The sequence below is a fragment of the Babylonia areolata genome, chromosome 5 (assembly GCF_041734735.1).
Source record: "Babylonia areolata isolate BAREFJ2019XMU chromosome 5, ASM4173473v1, whole genome shotgun sequence".
NCBI lineage: Eukaryota > Metazoa > Mollusca > Gastropoda > Neogastropoda > Buccinidae > Babylonia > Babylonia areolata.
Genome location: NC_134880.1, coordinates 46,745,638 through 46,760,637, shown reverse-complemented (window position 1 = coordinate 46,760,637; position 15,000 = coordinate 46,745,638). Strand labels below are relative to the sequence as shown.

General features: G+C 43.9%; 1 protein-coding gene across 1 annotated transcript in view; it reads right to left on the bottom strand.

Moving 5' to 3' along the window:
• Positions 1–8,971: 8,971 nt before the first annotated feature.
• Positions 8,972–15,000, bottom strand: part of LOC143282297 (cilia- and flagella-associated protein 53-like) — a 21,313-nt gene continuing 15,284 nt past the window's right edge. The window contains exons 9-12 of the mRNA XM_076587896.1: positions 14,402–14,764; positions 12,126–12,422; positions 10,703–11,041; positions 8,972–9,499 (exon numbers count right to left, since the gene is read on the bottom strand). Of these exons, the coding sequence (XP_076444011.1) occupies positions 9,222–9,499; positions 10,703–11,041; positions 12,126–12,422; positions 14,402–14,764 (1,277 nt within the window). The 3' untranslated portion in view covers positions 8,972–9,221. The remainder of the gene's footprint in view (positions 9,500–10,702; positions 11,042–12,125; positions 12,423–14,401; positions 14,765–15,000) is intronic.

The following is a 15,000-nucleotide window of genomic DNA, read 5'->3' as shown; positions in this document are numbered from 1 at the left end:
TAGAAAGCAGTAGGTTGATATTTCGGGTTACCAGTGATATATATGTACGCACAACCAAATAAAACTGATTTTGCCGATGGAACAGTACAATGTTTTTACTTGCCAAGAGATGTGTGTGTGTGTGTGTGTGTGTGTGTGTGTGTGATGGAGAGGGGGTGCGGTTGCGGGGAAGAAGTTGGTGGATGCGTCAAGGAAGGATCTTTCACCCTGATATTGTTCTTTTTTTTTCTTCTTTAATTTATCTATTTAATTATTTACTTATTTGTTTATTTATTCATTATTTTACAGCCCAGAGCAATCATAGTAATACGATAACATTTATTTTCCTCTTGAATCGGACCTTTTTGATTGTTTTTGACAGCCCAGAACAATAGTATGATAACAATGATTTTTTATTTCCCTCTTAAACCTGACTACAGTTCAATGACAGGGTCAGGGCATTCGATACCCCAGCACTGTACCCCTGTACCCCGCCCCCACCCCGTTATCTACCCGGCCGCCCACCCGGCATGCACGGCCTTCCGTCGACGTCTGTCCTGGCTGGATGTCCGGGATTCAGGTTGTCTGGGATTCAGCTGTATCAGTGGGTGGATCGAAGTGGCGTAGACACACGAGTTCACAGACGTGTCCCTGAGCCTGGTCTCGTCTTGTCTGTAATCGTGTTGGTAATCCGTGTACAGGGCAACAATCCACTATAAGGGGGACTGGGATGTGCTCTAGGACACTGATGTCTGTGTACGACCGTTAAGTCCCCTACTGAGTTCAGCCAAGGGAACCCGGGCCCCACACAGCATCAGTCAAAAACAATAACAACAAGAGAGGCAAGGCCTTCAAGATTCACTTGTGATACACTAAAAAAAATAAAATAAAATAAAAAAAGCCAAGCTTTTTATGTATTGAGTATAATTTCAAAATGTAATGTAAGATGAGAAAGATCAGTTTAAAGCAAATTAAGTCCCCTAGCATTAATTACAGAGTAATTTCCCTTTTTTACTATCTGCACCAAAACGTTTGCAAAATAAATAAAACTTCCATGCTTAGCAAAAGAAGTTCCTGTTTGAACAAAAAATGATAATAATGACTGCTCTTGTTGTTGGGTCGAATATCAGATGAAAGTGCCAAGTTTAGAGAATACAAAAAATATAGATATAACAGTAAATGCAGTTTGCATATAATTAGGCTTCTTTTTTTCTTTTTCTTTTTTTTTGTGCCCATCTCAGAGGTGCAATATTGTTTTAAACAAGGTGACTGGAAAGAACTGAATTTTTATGCCTAATTTGGTGTCAACTGACAAAGTATTTGCAGAGAAAATGTCAATGTTAAAGTTTACCACGGACACACACACAGACAACCGAACACCGAGTTAAAACATAGACTCACTTTGTTTACACAAGTGAGTCAAAAACCTGTCCTGTAGCTACACTGAGCCTGAGGCTCGCAGCCAGGCATCAATCCAGGTCTTGAAAGCCGGAGGGGAAATGGCTGGGATAATTATGGTATGGAATATGGTTCCACAGGTGAAGGGAAGAAGGAGTGCCTGTGGGAGTCAGTACGAACTCAGAACTCATTTAATTGTCGTAAAACCATCATAGGAATTATGGACACTATAAACTAAACACAACAAGCAAACAAAAAGTAAAAGCAATAAGTTGTGAGCACATGCAGGATATTCCATAAGACATAGTTATGGACTGCGAACTTTAAAGCATTCATATATGTATTTTGCCAGTTCTGGTTGGAAATAATTTTGTGGCAACAGAGAACTCGGCCTTTGGATTGTTGTGTTGCCAGTGCCATCTGGCCAATGATTCGAAGACTGGGAATTGACTGTCACAAGTAGGCGAGATCTCAAGTCAGAGTACACACTACACTTGTCCAGAAAATGCAGTTCATCCTCTATAACTCCACATGATTTACATAGCCGGTCTTTCCTAGTTACGTTGTAGTGACGTCCACGCTCAATTTCAAGTTCATGTGCACTTATTCGCAATCGACATAGTGCTCCTCTGTGTTTAGTATTTTTGCAGCTGATCAGGTAAGGTTGTAATGTATAAGTATTTGCAATTTTGCAATAAAAGGAGAGCCTTGAAATGGTCTCGTTCTTTCTGCTGTTCCAATATTGAACATATTTATCCTGTAATTTATTCAAGACTGAATATTTTAGTCGCTTAATGCTGAGTGTGCCTTGGTTCTCCCATACGTGGGAGAATCCAATTGAAACCAGTATCTTTTTGATAAAATTAAGCCAAGGAACTTTTTCCAATGAATCCATCGATAACATATCATCATATGCTTGCCTCAAATAGCTATCTTCTTTTGATTCTATGATGTGTACCCAAAATGAGATGACCTGACACACTGCGGTCAGAGAAATGGGGTATCTGCCCAGTTCTGCCAGGACTGGTAACTTAATTGATCTTTTGTGTACGCCCATTAAGCTCCTACAGAAGTTGACATGTACATTTTCTGATGGGCATTTTGCGGAGAGAAAGGCATCAAATTGGTTGAACAGCATAGAGGGCGTACGGGACCTGTAGTTTCTCTCTGGGTGGCCTCGGAAGGTTCTACTTGTCCGCACTAGAGTACCTTCCCGGGGTGCCACCTCAACCGAGCTACTGATGATCTTACACACCATGTTGGCCTTGGCTGCAATGCGGGGAAGGTTGAGGGGATCGAGTTTCAGCCTGAAGACAAGCCCATGGTCACCGTCAGCAGTAAAAGTTCGTGTAAAATGGCTACTGTCTCAAAACTGATCGTTGGAATATCAGCGCATATGAGTAATTCATTTTAATAATTGAAATATCAAGATTAACTGGCTTTGACTTTGTCAGTGCCACGGTGGTTTTCTCGTGTTCGTTTCCGTCGTTTCATTTTGGTGGTTTCCTACTGCTGGACTCTAAAACTCGGGGAAGAAGCCTTTCGGTATTTTGCTGGGTTTCATAATTTTGTACAGCACAGAAACCACTGTTCAGTGTGTGTGTGTGTGTGTGTGTGTGTGTGTGTGTGTGTGTGTGTGTGTACGCGAATGCACGCACACAATAAACGGTTGTCTGTTCTTGTTTGTCAGATCTGTATCCCCAAAGACTGTATCGCGTACGGTGTGTTTGGGTTCTTCGATCAGAAATCAAAGTCTCGTCATGTCTTGTCGGTAGTCTGAGTGCAGTGAGACTACGTGTCGTATGTGTCTGTCTGAGACTGACGCCTGCACGTGGCAGTGAAAATCTGTGTCAGTCTGAGCCGAGTCATAGACCAACAAGTGCATGCACTTTGGCCCGGTTCGTGTGGACGGATAAGGGGTGGCTAGGGCGGGAAGGGGTGGGGGCTAGGGGTGTGTGTGTGGGGGGGGGGGGGGTGGAAGGGGGAGTGTGAAGAAGACGTGAGTGGAGTGGGGATCGGGAGGGCTGCACCTCAGACACGATATTATCGTAAAAATAAATAGATAAAACACATAAATGAAATAAAATAAAACAAAATGAAATAAAATAAAATAGAATGAAAGATATCAACCAGGCCAAGGCTGATGCTGGTAAACTGGATAATCATGGCAGTTATTCGATCTTTGATTAGTGATCTAACAAGCAATTATTTAATATCAGTCAGCACTGACTTCATTGTGGGCCAAGGCAAAGACTAAGGGTATACCACAACAATACAAGCTGCGACCGATCAGCCCAAAGGTTCAATGTCAATAAACCGATCGGATTATTATCATGTCTCGATTTTCCCCTGACCTACTGGCCTTTTAAAGCTGCGATGGAAAAAAATAAATTCGCACCTGACGAAAAAAAAACCAACAGCCAAAAACGTTTATCAGTGTGTAGTAGTCATTTTTGCGTCACTGCTTGACATTCGGTAATCAGTCTACCCGTTCATGACGAGGCCAGGTGATCAAAGGTTCAGTATTCTGGTAATTTAGTGGTGGTAATTGTTTATCAAACCTGAACACTGGCACGAACACACGTAATGGACACTAACGGGGACACATGTGTACACGGCACACACACACACGCGCGCTCGCGAGGTAAGCAAAGCTCGTGCCGGTTCATTATTACTGGGGAAAGGGTGTGTTTTTTTCTATTATTATTTTTTTGAATGTTTTATCCACCATATAATGTGGAACCGGTCATAACAAATACAGTAAAAGAAAGCGTCGTCCACTCCAAATTTGGTGTGTATTAAAAGTGACAATGTCTTGACGGTATTCTCTCTCTCTCTCTCTCCTTTATTGCTTTTTTTTTTTTTTTTAATCTGTGCAACCAAGGTCGGAACTTCGAATAATGATTATTATTGAAGTTCCTTCTCATCATAACACTAAGGATGAATTGCACCAGGTCCTTGTCAGATTCAAGGATCAAAGTACACACACACACACACACACACACACACACACACTAATGTGACTTGCATTTGCGGCAATGAAATTAACCCGGTGCACATCATCCATAAATGTGAACAGTTAAAACCATATTTACCTATGCCATTTACAAAAATCTGCAGTTCCATCTGCTTCCATTGGAAATGTCTTATATGATAATCAACATGTGTTTGAAATAGTTCAGAGTTTAATTTGGAGCCCAATCGGCTCTTTGTTGTAATTCTACTGGTTGACTAGTTAGTTTGTTTTATTTCGTTTATATATATATATATATATATATATATATATATATATATATATATTTATGCTAATTGAGGAGAGAGGAACAGGGAAAGTAGTGATGATTTAAGGCATGGGTGGGGTGGAGGAGATGACGGTTCTTCGTCTAAAATCACAAATGTGGACAGACGTTAAGCAAAAGAACGAACGCACACACACACACACACATACACACACACACAAACACGCGCGCTCGCGAGTCTTGTTGTTTCCGCACCTTTCTTCACACGTATTGAGTCTACTCTCTAAACATACCGCTGACATGGCATGCCATGAACTGTGATCCTGCTTCCAGGGGTGAGAGACCCAAGCGTTGTTTACTTAAGTCGAACTGAAATAATTGCGCGATGCGTTTGTTTGCTGGCGTGGACTTTGCACCTTCGTCTCCTCCTGTATGTGGGTCAATGCCCAGTACGTGTGCACCACGGACTTTTGAATATGATCTATGTGTAAGTCTCTGTTCTGCACCGCTACATGCATGCCAAGCCCACAAATGCACTGTGCACTTTTTTAAAATCACATGATCGAAAATGCTCAGTACGTGTGCACCACGGACTTTCGACTATGATCTATGTATTAAGTCCGTGCTGTGCACCGCTACATGCCGTGCCAAGCCTACAAGTGCACTGTACACTTTTTTTTAAATTTTATTTTATTAATCACATGATCAAAATTGTTGGGGAGGGGTGGTGGGGAAGGGGGGGGGGGACAACAAAAACTAATAAATCAGCTGGTTAGGTGTAAGCGCATACCAGATTCAAAGCACGTTCAAGAGTCATCAATGGAATATTGATCATCGGCATGTGGTGGAAGGATGTAGTCTACTTCTGTTTTTTTTTTGTTTGTTGTTTGTTTTTTTTTACCCCACTGCGCCCAAATCTTAGCATCTATGCCGACAGTTACAATCATGCTTCAGAAGATAACCGTTTGAATCGTCCGCGATAATCGCGGCATAGGTTTGGGGATGATTCAAATGCATCTATAGAGTGATAAGAACTGTTTTGGGGGCCTAATTACGTTTTTTCGCTGCACACAAACGTTACATTATAAGCTGTGAGTGCATATTCAAGCTTCACAAAAGATAATCGTGTCAAACGTCTGCGATAAGTGCATAGTTTTTTTGGTGCAGTACAGGCATAAACAGATGAGAAGAATTGTACGTTAGTAGACCGGGTGCTCTTTTCTTCACCTGATACTCCATGCAGCATAGTCAGAAGAACACTTTTTGGTGTTTCTTGAGTCACATAAGTTGACTTGTCTAAGCCTATGCTATGTGCAGCATGCCCCACTGGTGCAGTCCCGCTCTGACTGAACTTTGTGACCACCATACTCAGACATCTGCGTAGTAAGCAATTGTCACGTCACCACACCCACCCCACCCCCCAAAAAAAGAAAAGGAAAAAAAAAGAAGAAAAAAAGAGAGAAAAAAAGAAGAAAACATAAAAAAAACCGCATCGGAGACAGAGAATGTTCTTTTTCGGCGTGAATAGTATTTTAGAACACGTTTCAAGACTGAACGTATTAAAGATAATTCGATAACACAAGGGTAGGTTTGACTTACAGGTTTGACTCATAAGTTTTTGGTTGTTTTTCTTTTTCAGGCCTAGCTGGCTTGGAGGTATTCACTGTATCAAGGGGCTGGGCGGCATAGGCAGGCGGGGCCCAGTCTGCTCTCTCCTTCAGACGTTTAAACCTTCCCCAACCCAAGTCGGGTACCCTTTCTCTCCTGGGTGGATTGAGGTCATTCGGAGTAAAGTGCCTTTCACAAGGGCATAATGCCATAACGCCACTGATGTCTCATGCCGAAACAGGGCCTAGAACTGTAGTCATCACTGGATCAGAAGTTCAACGCCTAACTCATTCCGCTACGGCGTTTCCTGGTCCGACTGGGTGAAAAGAAACCTTTAAAAAAAAGTGAAAGCACTGTCGATCACTCGACAGCCTTGCAACTTGAAATATTTTCTTCTAAACTCTCCTGACTTTGTGTGTGATTTTCGTCTTCGCCATCTTACACAGTACTTGGGTAACGATTAAGGCCTTTCCTTAGCTTCTGTTCTGTCATAAATTAATGCTTCATATTAATGAATGTTGATAATTCGACTGAACGTGTGCTGTCCTACCATTTAAAGATCATGTAATAAGTGAAGTTCTTATAATTATGTAACACTGTGTCTTCTTTATTCTCACTGACCTATATACCTTTCAGCTGCGAAACATATACAAAGATACTACGCTCAGTTCAAAGAGTGAGAGGAGAGATTTTGCTTTAGGCACAATACAGAACGCTACAAAGCGAAGCCTAAGTTCACACAGCATGTAGTGAGAGAAAAGAACAAACATAACTATGTAAGTATGAACATAATTTATGTAGGGCTGTTCACATATGGGTGGGTGTACGAAAGTACAAAGATAGGAAAGAATTCTTCAAATCTTTTTAATGTTATATTTTCTCAATTGAATAGGTTCTTTTTAACAGTGACAAACACGAAGGGAATGGAGTATAGGCTATCTGCTTGGCTGTTTCGATGACAGCTCAGAATAAATAAGCCCAGTTGTACTTTCAGCGGTCAAGATTTGAGAGTTGAACGCCGGCAGTGAATTATTGAGAGTATGTAGGTTAACTGTTTTCATGTATATTTTTAAGTTATAGCCCCCCCCCCCTACCACCACCCCCCTTCCCTTGTTTCTTCTTCTAAAAATCTTCCACATGTGCCAACACCAGAGGCAAAATTATTTTCTGTGTTTGATTTGGTGCCTAAATTGTGTGCAGATTTTTCATTTATTCATCTGTCTATCGATCTTCTTATTCATTTATTTATGCATTCATTTATTTGTGGTTCTTATTTTGTTGTTTTTACGTGATCGTATTTGGCGGTGTGTGTGTGTGTGTGTGTGTGTGTGTGTGTGTGTGTGTGTATGTGTGCGTGTGCGTGTGTGTGTGTGCTGTTGTTATTGTTGTTTTTGGGTGGGGGCCGGGGATGTGTTTGTTCAATGCATGCGCTTTCTGGACAATAACTTCAGACCATCAAAGTAACAGCACCAAACATTAGCCTATATCGTCATTTACATCATAGAGGTCAGCAAATACAACCGCCATCCATACACACACACACACACACACACACAAAATCAGTAAATCAAATACAAAGCTGATATACGCTATAGATGAAAAAATAATCAGATCTTCAAGAGTTCAGTTTGCTGCTGAGCTCGTATCTGCACTCAACCATCCCCACCCCCACTCCCCGACCCCTCTCCGGTTTTTCTTCCTTCTTTTCTTTCCCCAACGGGCTAACTCGTATTGTCTGACGGCACAGGAATGGCGTCAACATCCGTTTCCGGCGTTGGCCATTGTTGCCAGATTGTCGACTCATTTCATCTGCTGATCTGTTCCGCTTGGCCCTCTCAGCACCCCTGGAGCCAGAGTAAGGGACGGTGAGCTGCCTGTTCTCAGAACTTGTGCAGCGGGAAAAAACAAAACAAAACAAACAAACAACAACAACACACACACACACACACACACACACACACACACACACAAACCCGGACATGTGTGGGAGTCGTCCTTGAATGGGATCACCAAATATGGAACCGGAATCATGTGGGCATATCCGCCGCACATTAGGGGATTCACCAGAACGAATTCGCGATTCGTGTGTGTGTGTGTGTGTGTGTGTGTGTGTGTGTGTGTGTGTGTGTTTTAATCAGTATTATTTAGACAGCTATTGTTGAATCTCCAGTACCCTGGACCTCCAACAAACAAACTGTAGTTCAACTCAGTTACAATACCATGTAATCAGAACTTGAAACTGGAGGGGTGTATGCGCGCACAAGTGTGTGTGTGAGTGTAGTTTTTGCTTGTTACACATCTTCTGCCCTGATAATCATGGGCCTGATGCAATGACGTGTGGTCGGCTGCGCTGTACATAATCAGAAGAAGGATTATAGACTTTCAAACAGACCCATCTTTCTTTCACACACACCCCCCACCCACCTCCAAGGACAGTTTGACAACATTCTACTCTGACTTTGATTTTGTCAGTTATTTTACTGCAATGAACGGAGTTTCATTCACGTATACTTCACTTTTCACTAAATTTTATTTACTGCGTAAAATTACGTTTCATGCCGGTAGGATTATGTATAAATCGATAAAAAGAAATACATGCTTGTAAAACGGATGTTAGACTGCGTCGAACAGAGAGACAGACAAAAATACAGACAGACAGTCAAAGGGGAGAGTTAGAGGGCGGATACAGAGAAACAGGGAGAGACAGACTGAGAAAGAGAAAGACCGGAGAGAGTGAGAGAGGGACAGAGAGAGGGGAAGACAGAAAGGGAGAGAGAGAGAGACAGAGACAGAGAAGCACACACACACACACACACACACACACACACACACACACACACAGGGAGTGAAAGAGAGAGAGAGAGGGAGGAGGGAGAGAAAGAGACAGACAGACAGACAGACACAGAGAGATCAGAGACTAAGAGACAAAAAGAGAAAATCCGTCCACTCAACAACAACCGAAGAAGTGCTATCGTAGTGACTGTATCTCAACCACCCTCAGCAGCAGGGCTTTTCGTACTGGATCGGAGCCTCTGCCCCCAGCCTGGGAGGAAAGCGCTCTGGGGCCGTTTCGCCCGACTTGGGGCATCCGTACTTGTGGCAGCTGAGGGTGTCCTCCACAGCCTGGTCCTTGCCACGGAGCTTGCCGTCCAGAATGCGTTGGTTCAGGCGGGCCGTGTTGGCCCTGCACTTCTGGGCCTGGTCCTTGCCGTACTGGTCCTGGTCCTCCCAGGATCGCTCCGTGGCTTGGCGGCGGTCCTCGGCGCCTTCTGGGGCTGATTTAAAAAAAAAAATTCTTATTTATTTATTTTTATTTATTTATCTTTTTTTTTACAACGTGATACCATGTACATCTTTGTTGGTCCGGTTGGAAATAATATGTTTCATGTGCGCTCAGTCGTCATTCACATCACATCACATCACATATCACATCACATTAGATCACATCACATCACATCACACTGTCTCTCAGCCATGTAAACGTGAAAATGGTTGAACTGATAAAAAAAAAAAAAAAAAAAAAAGATGCCACAACAACAACACATACTGAGCTGAATTTTTTTTTTTTTCAGCTTTTTTTAAACTTCCATTTTTATAACACATATACAATTGACAAAACCACATAAATACATATACTGTAAAAGGAGAGAAGACAAAGTGGACAAAAACACAGTGAAAGCGAAACAAAAATGAAAACAGAACGAAAGTGACATATATGTATGATATTCTAAGCATAACAACTGTGAATGACTGAAAAGTCATTTGAATAAGTCGTCAAATATAATAACAGATATCCATACCACTCAAAGTATATCATCTATATATATATTCAGTAGTATTTTACTTCCATACACGTTTAAGCTGACTGTAATAATAGTAATTATCATCATCAACATCGTCATCACAATGATGGTTTCAGTTCCAGAGGACAACACTTTTGTTGCCGTGGGTTCTCTTTAAATAATATTTATATAGCGCGGTTTGGGTTTTTTGTTTGCTTGTTTGTTTTGTTTTGTTTTGTTTGTTTTTTCTTGATAAATGCTGCTCAAAGCGCTTTACATTTCGTTACCCTCCACCCCACCCCACCACCACCATCCCTCGTCCTTACAGCTTACTGACACCGTTGTCGAAAAGTACTGTATTGCATTGCATTGTTCTGAATTTCTCATTGTCACGACAGATTTCTGTGCGTGAAAACCGGGCTGCTCTTCCCCACAGAGAGCGCTTTGCTGCAGTGCAGGGCCATACCAATTTAAAAAAAAAAAAAATTTCTGCCAGAAAGTGCATTTGTTTTTCCCATCAAACTGAATTTTTCTCCAGAATATATATATATATATATATATATATATATTCCCCCCTCCCCACCCCCCACCCCCGCACTCCCCCACCTTCCCCTTCAGGAACAGCCCTTTGGGGCAAAGTATTTGCCAAACACCACCACCAACATTTGCTCACCACCACCACCATGCACACAGTACCTGTTTCGTCATCACAGGGCGGTAACCAGACGTCATCCTCTCTCTCCGAGAAGCGGACCCGGCGCTGGGAGGGAGGCCGCTGCCTGTCACACGGACTGTAGGTGGGCACCGGGTACTCCTCCGTCTGCACACGTGTCGGGTACCCGTGCCCCTGGCAGCGAAGGTCCTCCTCACCCGCCTGGTCCAGCAGAGGACCCTGCAGGCGTTTCTCCAGCCGCTCTTTGTTGGCCTTGCACCGCAGGGCTTGCTGGCGCGAGTAGTCGTCTTGGTCCTCCAGGGACTTGCGTAAGGCGTCGGGGTTTGGACAGTCTTCCGCCTTGTGGGGTGCGCTCTCTGCTGCTGTCAGGTGAGACAGTTTGTGTGTGTGGATTTCTCATGGGAATACACACGGTTACAGCGAAGTGAGAACTGTGTGATCAATGGTTTCTCCACTGCAATGGGAAGTCATTGACAGCTCAGTCTTTTGTGAAGGGCTATGACTTTCAAACTAAGAGGGAATATTGCACTGGCTCTGAGTGCTGTAGCCTTGGGGGCTAGCTAGCTGGCCTTTGGGAACCATTCCAACGCCGACCGTTCTAAAACCCTCTTCGCCGAGAGGGTGGGGATTAACTTGGGAAAAACAACAACGACTCCAACAATAAAACTTCTCCACTTTAATCAGCGACAACAGCTGCCTCCTCTGCTGTTCTGATGGTGATAACCGGACACCATTATCATACTTCCCTGATGACGGGCGCAACAGTCGGTTGGTTTAAAGCGTTGGACTTTCAACCTGAGGGTCCCGGGTTCGAATCCCGGTCGCTGCGCCTGGTGGGTAAAGGGTGGAAATTTTTCGGCTTTTCCCATGTCAACAGATGAGCAGGCCTACTAGTGCCTGAACCTCCTTCGCGTGTACACGCATGCAGAAGATGAAATACGTACGTTAAAGATCCCGATCGTTAAAGATCCCTGTAACCCATGTCAGCGTTCGGAGGGTTGTGGAAACAAGAACATCCCCAGCATTCACCCCCCACCCCACCCCCACCCACGTTTCCTCATAAAAATGTAATATCACTGCCTACATGGGCGTGGGTTAAAAAACAAAACCAAACAAACCATCATACACGTAAAAGTCCACCCGTGCATAGGAGTGAACGTGGAGGTCGCAGCTCACGAACGAAGAAGAAGAACAAGAAAGAGAAGAAGAAGGAGGAGGAGGGGGAGGAAGAAGAACAAGAACAAGAAGAACAAGAACAAGAAGAAAAAGAAGAAGAAGAAAGAAGAAGAACAACAACAACAATAACAACAAGAAGAAGAAGAAGGAGAAGAGGAAGATGAACAAGAAGAAGAAGAAGAAGAAGATGAACAAGAAGAACAAGAACATTAAGAAAAAGAAGAACAGCAAGAAGAAGAAGAAAAAGAAGAAGAAGAAACGCCCCCTGACCTTGTTGATCTGTGTCGCCCCAGCCTTGCGCCCCGAGCATGCCTTCCAGGGGAGGCTGGACCCAGTAGCGTTGCTCCTGCAGCTGACCGAAGGGGTAGTCATCCTTCTGACGGCGCAGGGCCTCCTCCGCCCGCCGGCACCCTTCCTCCAGGTCGGCGTTGAAACGGACGTTGTTGGCCTTGCACCGGAGGGCCTGCTGCCGGGCGTAGAGGTCCTGGGCGTCCTGGAATGTGGCCGGTGATTCTCGATGCCCCTGGGCGGCGTCGCCAGCCTTGATGCGGGGCTCGCTGTCTGCGGCTGGGGGAGGTAATGTGTGTGAGTCAGGTGCGAGTCTGAGGGTGTGTGCAGAACAGACAGACAGACAGACAGACAGGGATCTACAGCATCTTTCTGTCTCTGTTTCTCTCTCTTCATGCGGTGTATATGTATTTACCTTTTCCCTCCTTTTTTGTGTTTTATTTTTTGTATTTCCTTGACTAATTCAAAGATTACTAGGTGATAAGACACTCTAAGGAGAGCTGGACAGTACAGGGTCTTCAGAGAAGAAGACCTTGTACTGTCCAGCAATCTCTCTCTAGGGAATGAAGAGACGGGCCAATAATTGCTTATTCACACGCATTCTCTCTGTGTGTCTCTCTATCTCCTTCTCTTTCTCTCTCACACACACACGCACGCACACACCTATCTATCCATACATCTATCTCTCTCATATATATATATATATATATATATATATATAGAGAGAGAGAGAGAGAGAGAGAGAGAGAGAGAGAGAGAGAAACACACACGTACTACACTGCATTCCCATCACCCCGTTATCTATACAAATCATACCCACCCTCCACCAGTATACAATACACACTCTACTGGTGTATGCAAATCATCAAATGATGGAAATCACATACATTTTGAAACAACAACAACAACAACAACAAAAGTTTCTGTTTTACGGCCTCAGATCGTCACAGATGTGGCAGGCTATCTGAAACGTGTACTGATTTTTGTTTTCTTTCAGTTACCATTTATCGTATTGCTTCCAAATAATGGAATTAGCATCACAGTATTTTATATCCATGGACGTCTAAACAAATGGTAACTGTTGGAAAAGTAGTATATAGAAACTGCTTATGCAGCGTTTCGCTGTTCCCTGGACTTCTGTTGTGTTCACTGATCCATGCAAAATTTCCTTCAATTGCCATGTGTCCACACAATATTAATGAACATTACAGCGGTTTGTGCAGAAAACAACAATCCAAACGGCAAGTTTAATGCTGTTTGGAGCCAACAGACACTTATGGATATAGCAATAACGTAACATCTCTATGCCACACAAAAACATCACAGCCTTTAAATACTAACGTCAAAATTTAGGGCACGATGGTTACGTTATAAAGTGACGCAGTAGTGGAATCGATTTGGCCTCGGACTTCTGATTCAGTGTTCACCATTGATCAGGGTTAGAGTCCCCGTTTCGGCATGCTGTTGTGTCTTTGGGAAAAGCGCTTTATTCCAAGTTTCCTCAGGTGTAAATGTGTACCTGACTTCGGTTTGGGAAAGGAGAGGATTGTGCCCTGCCCTGAATCATTGCCCTGATGGCCGTGAAAGCCTTTGAGGACTTTTATCCTTTTTATGTGAGCATATTTCATATCGACACTGTAATTACTCTGTGTGTTTGTGTGTGGTGGCGCTGTGAACACACGACCTAAGTGTGGAAACCTAACAGACAGAGAGGAGAGAGAGAGAATGTTAGACACTGACAGAAACAGAAACCGACCCTTCCATCCACCCCAACTAGTTTTTTTGTTTGTCTTTTTTTTTTTAGAGGAGATCTGTCTTCAGCAAAACACTGCGGACTTCAACAAGGACTGGACAAACCCTCCACCCTTACCCGCTTACACACCCAATAGAAATCAAATTCATTAATTTAATTCATCCATTCACTTGTTCATTCACCCATCCGTTCATCCATTCATTTATTCAGGCACACATTCACCCGTTCATTCATTCATTCGTTAGTTCATCCATTCATTTATTTACCCATACACCAACCCATTCTTTCATCCATTCATTCATCCATCCATCCATTCATTCGTACATTCATACATTAATCCATTCATTCGTTCGTTAATCCATCCATTCATTTATTCACCAGTTAATTCATCCATTCGTTAATTCATCCATTCATTTATATATCCATGAATCCATTCATTCATTTATTCGTCCATTCATCCTTTCCTTTCTTCACCCATCCATCCATTCTTTCATTCATGCAGAACCTGTATGGCCGCCAGCGCCGGGCTTCATGGCTCCAGCTCCAGCAGCCTCAGCAGCGGCGGCAGCTCTACGCATGGGGTGGAGGCGGTCCAGGCCAGGGCTGTCCAGCACGCCCTTCAGCTTCTCCTGGAGCTCCCTCTCGGCCTGTTGCCCCATGCGGTACTCGTAGTCCCTGAAGCGGCGGGCCTCCTCCTCGGCCTGCTCCTTGTCGAGGATCTGGGCCGCCAGGTCGGCCTGGTACTGCAGGCTGTTGGCCTTGCGTTTCCTCTGCTGCTGCAGGTCGTACTGCCGCTGGGCCTCCAGCTTCTTCATCAGCTCCTCGCGCTCCTTCAAGTTCTGGGCCTTGAGGCGCTCGTTCTCTTCCACTGTGGAGGAGATGCAGTGGGGGTGGGGGGTGGGGGGGGGGAATGACAAGACGAGACGAGACGAGACAAGGCAAGGCAAAACATGACGAGACAAGGCAAGACAAGACAAGACAAGGCGAGGCAAGACAAAGCGAGGCAAGGGAGGAAAGACAAGACGAGACGAGACGAGACAAGGCAAGACAAGGCAAGGCAAGACAAGACATGACGAGACAAGGCAAGGCAAGGCATGGCAAGGC